The sequence below is a fragment of the Prosopis cineraria genome, unplaced genomic scaffold (assembly GCF_029017545.1).
Source record: "Prosopis cineraria cultivar Desert tree isolate PC_DT_omini unplaced genomic scaffold, ASM2901754v1 PC12, whole genome shotgun sequence".
NCBI lineage: Eukaryota > Viridiplantae > Streptophyta > Magnoliopsida > Fabales > Fabaceae > Prosopis > Prosopis cineraria.
Genome location: NW_026555343.1, coordinates 4,617,095 through 4,629,103, shown reverse-complemented (window position 1 = coordinate 4,629,103; position 12,009 = coordinate 4,617,095). Strand labels below are relative to the sequence as shown.

Below are 12,009 nucleotides of genomic sequence, written 5' to 3'. Positions count from 1 at the left end.
ATCTTGTCGAATCTGCCCAGGTTCACTATATTAATGTATTCTGATTTCGTATTTAATGCTCTGTGCATGTGTGTGTGGGGCCATCTTATTGTGCACGATGACCAAAAAAAAAAAACGGATAGTTAGTAAAAGTTACTGCCTTCAAAAGTCAAGGTAAAAAGAGGAGAAAATATTACTCCTATGATTAAATGAATTGTTTACAACATTTAATCATACAAGTAGCGTCCTAGTGAGGTTGGAGCTTCGTAATATTCTAATGCAAATTAAGTAGCAATACTATTAACAACATGATTATATGTATAATCCAAAGGAAAGGAAGTGAAAGAAAAAGGAACAGAAACCTCAATGCTTAATTGTTTTTTTTTTCTTTTGGCTTGTTTATTCAATTATCAATAATTAAAGGGTTTACATTTATCTGACTCAACGCATATTTGAAGCACTGTCTAATTTAAGCCACAAACAGAAATCAAAGTCCAAAGACTTTATTTAAATTAAATCAGATATCATAGGTTTCTCCAATCATCCCAAATTACAAACTAAATTTCAAAATAATAAAAAATTAATCATTTGGTCCATATAATTTTAATTCAATTAAAACTTAATTCATAAACTTTAATTTGATGTCACTCAATTTCTCAATTTCTAAAGTTAATATATTATAAAACTCAATATTGATCATTTGAACTCTTATAACTTAACTCTTATAATTTTATTTATTTAAAATGCTATAAAACCTACATTTTAAAAATAAAATTATAAAGAATAAATTTATAATGAAGATGAGACTAATGTTTTAATAGTTAAATTATAAAAAGAGAGTTTATATTAAATTAAATTTTAAAAATTAAATTATAATTAAATCAAACTATAACAATCCAACTATACCAAGTTAACGTTTAGGGTTGAGATATAATTTATTTAAATGTATATGGATCAAATGATTAATTTAATCAAATATAAACCTAAATCATAAACTTATGCTAGAACGCACAAATCAAATGGGTGCTTCATAGCTTTCATCTTGGTTCAGCGGCTCACAACTAGCAGGAGCTCATATGAGGTAGAAGTTGAACATTGTGAAGCAAACTATCCATGATTTTCCAGAAAGTTCCAAACAAAACAGCCATACACGTTAGAAGATTTAGAGGCCGCAGTTGCAAGAAAGAGATATTGAAACACAGTTTGAGATACGTACGATAAGAAGTATTTGGGTTCTGAATGTGAGATTTTACAGTAGAGAGAACAGTGATGCATCAAGCAGAAGCTCCTACAATTGCTGCGAGCGTCACAGTCTTGTTGTTGTTGCTCTTGTAGATTGTGAAGCCGTACACTAATGGCGGCACTGACCAAAATATGAGGAATGATAATGTAGCAATCCACATATGACGATAGTAAATTCTCTCTCTTTCCCAGCACCCCTGTCTGATTCTTGCCTCTTGGTTGCTTTGACTTCAGTCCTGCCATCTGTAAAAGCGAGTTTCCCATACTGGAGAGTTCTTATAAACTTTATTTAATTCTGAAAACTCGACCGTCATTAACTAATTAAAATATTAAGTTAAGAGTTAATAATCAAAACATATTTAAATCATGATCAAATTGCTCATAAACAAATAGTTTTATTAATCCATTAAGATGTTACTTTAATGGTTTATCAATATTAGGCGGGTCAATTGGATCTTAATACTATGCTATATATAAAGCATTTTACAAAACTTTAAGGGAGATTTTTTACCTAAATATCCTAAAAATAGGGAGAGAAGAATATTTTTTTATATATATTTAAAAGTCATTCATTAATTTTTTATTACCAATTTTTACTTCTAGTCCTATTAAATGTTGGTAAGAGAAATTAATTTCCTCCCAACTATAATACAAGATATCTTTTAAAAAATTTTTTAATTAAAATATAAGATAGTAGATAATTTTTATAATTATCTTTTCAATGATACTCATACTTTATTATTATTTTTTTAAAAAATGATGAATTAAAATTTTATTATCATATCAAAACACATATATAAGATATTTAATAAGGATATAATTTTAAAAGATATAATTTTTTTTTAAGAGATAAGATTTTATCTAACTTTTTTTTAGTACTGTAAAGTAGTTATCAATACCTTTATTGGGATTTAGGGGAATATATTATTGAATAATATATATTTAATAGGAACAAAATGAGAAACTTATTAATTTTTTAGACAAATAAAAAGCTCTAAAATTTTCATTGATTCAAATAAAACATAAAAGTAATTTATAAATAAGATCGGAAAGAGTATAGCAAAATTGTTGTGTTTGGAAAAAAACTAATCATTAGATTGAATAAGTAATTATTGATATTAAAGAAGAGCAAACTATAAAAAAAATGATATCTTAATTGATTAATTTTTTTTAAGAGATAAGATTTTATCTAACTTTTTTTAGTACTGTAAAGTAGTTATCAATACCTTATATTGGGATTTAGGGAATATATTATTGAATAATATATATTTAATAGGAACAAAATGAGAAACGTATTAATTTTTTAGACAAATTAAAAAGCTCTAAAATTTTCATGATTCAAATAAAACATTAAAAGTAATTATAAATAAGATCGGAAAGAGTATAGCAAATTGTTGTTTTTGGAAAAAAACTAATCATTAGATTGAATAAGTAATATTGATATTAAAGAAGAGCAAATTATAAAAAAATGATATCTTAATTGATTAACTGTTCTCTGGTTGGAATGCATTAGATAAAATACCTTTTTTTTTAGCATTGAAAACGTTGTGATATGAAATGGAGAGAGTTTTATATTATTTATTGAATAGATTTATAATCTTACTTGATTAAAACAGAGAAGTGAAAAAATATTATTCCATGCACACCATATCAATGAAAATTTCGGATAGCAACCAAGATCTTTTACATAACTAGATGGCTTGTGCCTTACATGTATAGAATTTGAGAAGAGTTGTATTATCCATACCTTATTAATAGTAATACTTTCTGTTGATTTCATATGATATATAATATGATTAAACCTAACTTTCTTGACATTTTGATTCATATTACTCCACAATAAATGTACATGGAATGAGCAAACTCACCTCATAATAAATAAGTATGACAAGTCCACCCATCAAGTTTGCAAGAGACACAGTTAAAATGTCGGCTGCAAATTCAAAGTAATAATTAAATTGACAAATGCAACTCTTAATTCTTTCTTTTAACCTGCACTTCTTAACAAGGAAAACAAAAGGAGAGAAGAAGAAAGAGATTGGAATTTGAATTAGATATTGATCGAGTCTTATTACCTGTGCAAGAATAATCAGCGATTGTTGCAGATATCACAATGACAAGGCTTATAACAGATTCCATCAGACCACCAAACACAATGCTTTTCAGAATCTCCCATTTCTCATTACTTTCTGGAATTTCTGCTCATGAAATACCCCCCATCATCTTCCTGCAGCATATTATACTGGTTAATCTCTAACATGCAAAAATGTAGGAAATACAAGAATACACAAATATTCTAAAATAGCTTCAGCGGCAGAAAAGCAATTCAATCCATTCCTCATGATTGCAAGATAAAGATACAGTACAATAAGTTTTTTTTCTTCTCTTGAAAATGGTAAACTGAATTTCCTAATTTAAAAAATAAAGTTGAGTGTCAGGTTTGTTAAAGGAAAGTGGAGATCTTTCTTCTGTGACCCTATAGTTTGTAACTTTCCTTGCATTACATCAATTTTTACGTCAATTTTTAACAGGTTCTTATATTTTGAAAGCTTTTAGATAAATCCCTAAGAATAGACACACCCACATATTTTGGTAATCATTGTTATTACTATTATATATGTTAGACGGAGCAAGGATCATCAAAATGTGTAGCGTGAATTACATTGATTATTATTTTGAGGTTTTATACAGTTTATCTGATATTTATCTTTTTTTTTAGTTAAAAGCAATAATTATATCACAGGATGAGGAAAAGTTACAAACAAAGGACCTGATGTGGGAGCCATGTATTGGGGAATTATCAGTTTCTCTCAACAAGAGAAGACAACACAATTTTTCACAATAAAAGATTGGTATAGTAAAACTTCTGATCTTTTAAAATTATCTCAATTATTAATTTGATAAATAAAATTTAATTTTTATCAATCAAGTCCCTAGAATTTCATACACAATTTTATATTCTTATCTAATCTCATCAGATTAGAACTTTTTTGCGATCTATGAAGAGGTTGTGGTCCTTGAATCAAAAGTTCTACCACACTTGCCTTTACAATTATATGCTTCAAATCATGAAGACTAATGGTGTATAGTTATAACATTTCAGGGACTTAATTGATAAAATATTAAACTTTAAAGATCAAATCAATAGTTGAAGCAAACTTGAGTGATCAAGACAAAAAGTTTCATTATTTGTTTTGATCAAAGTTGCTACCAATTTGATGCATGAACAGAAGAGCTTGAAGAGAAAATGAAAGAGAAGGGAACAAAATTCTCAAGGCTTAATTTTTAATTCAATAATCAAAGAGTAACAATCTTAATTAGCTCAATGCAAATAAAGGCACAATCTAATCTAACTGCCACAACATAAATCTTAGCCTAAAAGACTTAAAACCATAATCAAAACCTAAGCTCGCTCATTGTCCCAGATTACAATTAATCTCTATCTATGAAACACAATGCTTATCAGTAGGATCCAAATCTAGGCTTCTCAATTACACTCATCTCGGGTAGCATCAGGGTAAAACCTGATGAGCTCTCAGAGCCAATTCCAAGCTTCTCCAAAAGTTCCCTAATAAGAACACCAGCCAAGTAAGAAATTACAGAGGTCAAAGCTCCAGTGCTGAGATAGTAAAGCACTGTTTTGAGATATGGTAGATAAGTATTTGGCCTCTGGATGTAAGTTTTTGTGATGGCCAGAAGAGTGATGCATATTACAGCCGCTCCGGCAACCGCTGCAAGCGCCACATTCTTGTTGTTGACCTCGTAGAAGGTCAAGCCATACGCTAATGGTGGCACTACCCCAAATATGATGAATGATAATATGGCTATGCACAGATGAAGATAGAAATTTTCCCTCTTCCCCAGGGAAAGATAGTATCGATCCACAACTTCATTTGTACTTGGTTCCTCGGCTTTCAGGTCCCAGATCTGCAAATCCATGTGTAAGTTTCAAAGCCAGCAGGTTTTTTTTCCCCCGGCACAGTACATAAAGTGTGAACTGAACTACAATGGCTTTATATTTTATATCAAATATTGACATATTGAATAGGGATATTGACATGGATATTGATGATAAATAGCTAAAGCTTCAACATAAATGTGTGTGTTGAAAGAAACTCACATGATGAACAAGGATGAAGAGTCCTCCAATCAGGTTTGCAAGAGACAGAGCTATAATGCTCACTGAAAGTTCAATTTGGCGAGTAGAAGAATATCATTAGATCAAAGTAATAACGCACATAAACTCAAATATAATAACTATTGCTTTGTTGTATGTTTATTAATTAAAACATCTTAGAATTTTTTAAACATGCCATCTAATTGGTGAATTGATGGCCATCTAATTTGTGTGTTGTTTCAATCTAGTGCCTCAGGTTTGCCTGTGATAAACTGATCTTTAAACCTTTTATTCTTTTGTGTTCTACAATGTCATCCGACCTATATGACACTAATTTGGCATACGCGTATCATAACCTGTAAGATATAGATCAGAAGTTCATGATACACATTATACCAAAAAATTAACACCATCAACCTCATGATGATATGCAACAATTCCTCTCATTAATATGCATGCTGATACGCTAAATTACCATAAGTGAACAAAGGTCATGACTTATTTAAAGCCTAGAAATATTTAGGAGTTAGATTTGATACAACAAGACAGAGTGAGAATCAAAGTGATGACCCTTTGGCACCCCTTTTGAGATATTGAATTATTTTAAACAGAACACTAATCCAGTAGTCTTGTTGAAAAATGATTTCAGAAGCTAAAGAAAGGAAGAACAAATAACTGAACATTGAAGAGAGATTTAAGACTAACATGTGGCAGCATCTGCACTTGCTGAAGATGCCACAACACTAAGGCTTGCAATAGATTCAACCAGACCACCATACACAATACTTTTCAGAATATCCCATGTCTTACTGCTTCCTGGTTCAATGAATACACCTCATCATTTCATTGCAATATATCACAGTGCCATAATGTCCAAGATGTAAAATAATGAACGTAAGACATGATTTCAGGATTGAATTGTGAAGAAGGTCAAAACCATTGAGCACTGACACATGGTTAACAGAAGCATCTGCTAGTAGCAATAGTAAGTATTTTCCTGTATATATCTATATTTGATATAATATCTGTAGAAAGCTGTCCTATTGACAAGCCATAATAATGTAGCTCCCTTAGATTCTAGTAAAGTATGAGCCCTGCAGTCTAGTTTACTTAAAAACCATTTTAACTCGACGGAGGTGCTAAGCTCTGAGGGGTACACTGAAGAAGGATTACTTTTCATGTGTTTATATGCTATTAAATTCATTGTACCGTGTTTGATTATCCCTTCTATCTGTTACAACAACAACAACAACAACAACAAGCCTTTATCCCACTAGGTGGGGTCGGCTACATGGATTGCAAGACGCCATTGTGCTCTATCATTTATTAAGCTTTTAGAAATATTATTAATTAAGAGATCACGTTCAACAACTTCCAAGAGTGTTCTCTTAGGCCTTCCTCTACCTCTCTTAATCGGACTCAAAGTTATATGTTCCACTCTTCTCACTGGTGCCTCCCTTGGTCTTCTTTGTACATGCCCAAACCATCTCAACCGATTTTCTACCATTTTTTCCTCAATAGGTGCCACCCTCACTTTTTCACGTATGTGCTCATTTCGAATTTTATCTTTACGTGTATGTCCGAACATCCATCGTAACATTCTCATCTCTGCTACTCCAACTTTATGCTCTTGCTGTCCCGTTAGAGCCCAACATTCACTACTATATAACATTGCCGGTCTGATAGCAGTACGATAAAACTTTCCTTTAAGTTTATTAGGAACCTTACGGTCACAAATAACTCCTTTAGCTTTTCTCCAATTAAACCACCCAGCTTGAATTCTATGTGAAATATCTCCACTGATTTCGCCATCATTTTGGATAATGGCTCCCAAATATCTAAACTTTTCCACTTGAGGTATAATTTGATCTCCCAATTTCACTTCCAAATTATTTTCGAATAGTCCTTTATCAAATTTACAATATAAATATTCCGTCTTACTTCTACTCAGACGAAAACCTTTCGACTCCAATGTCCTCCTCCATAACTCAAGTTTGCAATTAACCTCTTCTCTTGTCTCTGCTATAAGAACTATATCATCCGCGAAGAGCATACATTTCGGGATTTCCTCTTGAATATGTTCCGTCAAAACATTTAAAATCAAGTTGAACAAATAAGGACTCAGAGATGATCCCTGATGTAGCCCAATCTTTATAGGAAAATCCTTTGTTTGACCACTAGGCGTTCTTATACTAGTTTTTACCCCCTCATACATATCTTGTATGGCTTTAATATAAGCAATCCGTACTCCCTTTTTTTCCAACGCTTTCCAAAGCACTTCTCTTGGTATACGGTCATAAGCTTTTTCCAAATCAATAAAAACCATGTGTAGATCTTTATTTTTACAACGATACTTTTCCATTAATCCCCTTAGTAGATAAATCGCCTCTGTAGTTGATCTACCTGGCATAAAACCAAATTGATTCTCAGAAATACTTGTCTCCAATCTCAACCTGTGCTCAATTACTTTCTCCCACAATTTCATTGTGTGGCTCATGAGTTTAATCCCTCTATAGTTAGTACAATTCTGAATATCTCCTTTATTTTTATAAATAGGAATTAATGTACTTCTCCTCCACTCATCAGGCATTTTCTTGGACCGTAAAATCACATTAAATAACTTAGTTAACCATCTCACCCCTTCTTCACCTAAACATTTCCACGCTTCGATAGATATACAATCAGGTCCGTTAGCTCTACCATTTGCCATTTTCTTAAGAGCTTCCTTTACCTCCTTATCACGTATTTTTCGATAGAATGACAAATTTTGTTCTCCTTCACCAGTTACTAAATCCTCCAAGTTACTAGATGAATCCTCTCCATCATTGAAAAGTTTAGAAAAATAAGTCTCCCATCTATTTTTAATTTCATCATCTGTAACTAAAATTCTTCCCTCTTCATCCTTAATACACCTTACCTGTTCTAGATCTCTTGATTTTCTTTCCCTACTCTTGGCAATCTTATAAATATTTTGCTCTCCTTCCTTCGTCTCAAGGTTCTTATAAAATTCTTCAAAAGCTTTAGAACGAGCTTCACCCACAGCTCTCTTAGTTTCCTTCTTAGCCATACGGTACCTCTCCCAATTTTCCTCATTGTTACACAAATGTATGGCTTTAAAACAGTTCTTCTTATACTTGATTTTGTCCTGTACACTATTATTCCACCACCAAGACTCCTTATCTCTCGGACCAGGACCTTTCGATTCTCCCAAAACTACTTTTGCAACCTCCCGTATCTTTTTAGCCATATCCTCCCATATGATGTTAGCACTTCCCTGAGAATCCCAAATTCCTTTATCCAAAAGATTTCGCTTGAAAATATCTTGCTTCTCACCTTTTAATTGCCACCACCTAATCCTTGGTGTTACTACTTGTCGACGTTTTTGGATTTTACTCATAATACACACATCAAGGACTAGGACCCTATGTTGTGTCGTTACAGCATCTCCAGGGATCACCTTACAATTTTTACAAAGTTTTCTATCTGTGTTCCTAACCAAAAGAAAATCAATCTGCGACCTTGAGGCTCCACTTTTGTAGGTGATGAGATGCTCATCTCTCTTCTTGAAACAAGTGTTGGCAATCTTAAAATCATACGCCAATGAGAAATCAAGAAGAGTTTGCCCTTCATTGTTTAGCTCTCCAAAACCAAAACCACCATGCACCCTCGCATACTGACCAGCTTCCCTCCCGACATGCCCATTAAAGTCTCCTCCAATAAAAATCTTTTCACTCTGTGGTATGTGTCGAATCAACCCCTCCAGATCCTCCCAAAATAATTCCTTAAGACTGGCTTCTATCCCGACTTGCGGCGCATAAGCGCTAACAATATTAACAGTCTCACGTCCAATTATCATTTTTAAAGAAATAATTCTGTCTCCAATTCTGCTAACTTCTACAACGTTCTTCTTCCACTCCTTATCTATAATGATGCCTACTCCATTGCGTGCACTTACTTTTCCTGTATACCAAAGTTTGAAACCTTGAATATCCTTAGCTTCTTCTCCACGCCATTTTGTTTCTTGCAAGCAAAGGATATTGATTTTCCTTTGAATCATAACCCCTACAACCTCTACAGATTTACAATTTAATGTCCCAACATTCCAAGTACCAAATCTAATTTTGCTCTTATGGACTAACTTCTTTAGCCGCGTGCGTCCAGAACGACGCGGTAGCCCTTGCTCATTTAACACTACATCCGGGCGCCGATGCAGCGGCTCTAACTCACTTATCACTGTACTCGAGCCATGCAGCGCGTTACTTACGGGCAACGACCTAGCATTAACATTATAACGTCTATTGTCCATGTTCATGATAGATTCAACAAATTTTTACATTGGCTGTTGATGGCCTAACACAACCCTCCTCCTTTACCCGGGCTTGGGACCGGCTATAAACATAGGCGGAGTTATCCCTTCTATCTGTTAAATGAGACTAAAACATTTTCTTGTCTCAGGGGCTTGAACTGTAATTTGTGTTGTAGCTCTAGTTCTTTCAACACTAAGTTTTCCCTGAGAGTGACCTGGTTGCTGTTGTTCCCCTGCATTGATTTCAATGGCAAAGGTAGAGAATAATATTTCTTATTTGCATCAGGGAGATGTAATAAGTAGTAGATACTGTTACAAAAATCATCATACAGGAAGGTGACCATCCTTTAACCTCAATTCAAATTATACGTTAGAATTAATGGATTGAAATAAAGCAGACCTCATGACAGGATCAAGCTATTTAATATTTAATTATGTTTGAGAGTTGAATGATGGTAATTATCTTGTAAGGACTAAAAGTGGAACGTATTTGTCCTTCAGAACCTAAATGAGAGTTTGCTCTGATTCCTTGATGAAGCTAATATTGGTGAAAACTGGGTATACAACTTGTTATCATATGTTAAACTTCAGTCAAGGTAATAAATTCATTTTTCATGTTTGTAAACATATATCTTATAAATTGTTATGTTGCCTAATTCTAACATTCCAAAATCCATGGACACCCCATCAGGCATCAACACTATTCAGATGGTAAGCTTATTCAAGAAATCAAGTAAGTGTGTGTATATAAATCACCTCGAATAATTGGTACGTCATTGCCTGGTCCCAAGCAAGGAAAGAGCAAACTACCTGTTGAAAAAGATATATGAATTTTAACTTCAAGTCATATTGAATGAAATGACGAGCATCTGACTTTATTCAATCTAATAGCAAACGAAGAATTACTTGACAGCCTAAAGGCATAGAAAATGTATATCCCATTATGTGTGTGTGTGTGTAATTATCTGAATTTTGTAGAGTGAAACCTTATTTTACCTATTGAGATGAGGAAGCTGAAGCAAGTTGGGCATCTGAATCTTTCCGATGGTGGTGGAGGAGGTTGTGCAGGAACACTTGTTTTTTCCCCCACTGTATCCAAAAGTAAGACCTTCTGGATACAAGCCTTACAATTGGGACAATAGAATCCTTGTGTTGGTGTCTTCTGATATAGACTTTCCAAATATAGTTCCTTCACTAGCTGCAAATTGTCTGTTATTATGCCAACTCTCTCACTTTCAGTTCTCACATTGCCGAGAGAAGTAGAATCCACAGAAATTATAGGATCTGAAGGATGTAAAGTTATGTTCTTCTCGATGTCACCGGAATTCACTTCTGTTTGATAGATTTCTTGTCCTCCGTTCAGCCCAGAAGACTCATTTGTTTTCTCAGTAGCTGAAACCATACATTAGATGAAGGTTGTCGAGTATATATTACAAAATGAGGAAATGTGCCTTACTTGGAACAATGTCTCAACTATTTGGTTCATAAATGTTACAAATTCTCCATTTAATCTATGAAACTGTGTATATCACCTAGAAAAATCTATGAAAAATGCATGCTTCATGTGCTCATTTCGTCCTAGAAAGTGAAAACAATATTCAGATAATAGTTTTTGGATCAAGCATGGTTAAAAGAAGAACAAGAAAAAGTTGCAGAAGCCCTCATAACTCGGAAAACTCAAGCTCACGGATCTTCTCCACCATAATAAAGATCATATACCAAATGTTGCAGATAAACTGATTTACTTTTTGCTATTATGTGGAACAAACAGCTAAATCTCTTCTTGCTGGAGGCTTATAAACCAGAACAAGCAGAAGAAACACAGTGACTGAAACAACAAAACTTAAAGCTCAAGAAGGCAAATTTAGACTTGTATTCAGAATATCACAACCGCTGATTATTGGAGATGAAGTTTTGAAATTTTTGCTTGTGTCAAAGGAACTACTAAATATGTTGGACGTAACGTACCTTTTATATCAATGCTTGAAGTAGCAATGGTGGTGACAAGCATGTGAGCTTGTTGTCTAACTAAGCCAACTTCTTCAACCTCTGCTTCCTCCTCCTCCTCCTTCCATTGCTTCATTACTTCTGCCATTCTTCACTGCACAAAACAAAAGCAAAGTTCAGCACAGAAGTAACAAGTTAAGGTCAATTTATAAAGGGGAATGCAATGTAGTCCATATTACTCAGTCATTTTTTTTTTTTGGTTTAGAAAAAATAATTTATTGTGTCGAGTGGGAGGTACAGAACAAGTTTAGAATCATAAATGTGAAGTGTGAAAATGGTTCAAGAAAAGTTCAGGTAACTGTAAAAAATGCTTCAGGGAAACAAAGGGAAGAAGTGGGCCCATATGAGACTGTGCAAT

The 12,009-nt window shown here is 33.4% G+C and overlaps 1 protein-coding gene across 2 annotated transcripts; it reads right to left on the bottom strand.

The window, feature by feature from the left end:
- Positions 1 to 4,489: 4,489 nt before the first annotated feature.
- On the bottom strand, positions 4,490 to 11,772 carry LOC129287911 (membrane protein of ER body-like protein). 2 transcript variants are annotated; one of them, XM_054924194.1, is made up of 6 exons: positions 11,613 to 11,771; positions 10,641 to 11,036; positions 10,401 to 10,454; positions 6,044 to 6,154; positions 5,342 to 5,403; positions 4,490 to 5,148 (listed from the first exon to the last, which is right to left on the bottom strand). In XM_054924194.1, exons 1-6 carry the CDS (start codon positions 11,737 to 11,739, stop codon positions 4,684 to 4,686), a joined length of 1,215 nt encoding a protein of 404 aa, XP_054780169.1. In that variant the 5' UTR covers positions 11,740 to 11,771; the 3' UTR covers positions 4,490 to 4,683. The 2 variants fall into 2 exon arrangements, with proteins under 2 accessions (XP_054780169.1, XP_054780170.1); XM_054924195.1 differs by lacking the exon at positions 6,044 to 6,154 and having other exon boundaries at positions 11,613 to 11,772.
- Between the last annotated feature and the right edge of the window lie 237 nt (positions 11,773 to 12,009).

Coding starts and splice junctions, on each gene's coding strand:
- LOC129287911 (XM_054924194.1), bottom strand. CDS start 11,739: ATGGCAGAAGTAATGAAGCAATGGAAGGAGGAGGAGGAGGAAGCAGAG. Junction 5,404..6,043: donor AAGTGCAGATGCTGCCACAT/GTTAGTCTTAAA, acceptor TTGAACTTTCAG/TGAGCATTATAGCTCTGTCT. Junction 5,149..5,341: donor TCTTCATCCTTGTTCATCAT/GTGAGTTTCTTT, acceptor ATGGATTTGCAG/ATCTGGGACCTGAAAGCCGA.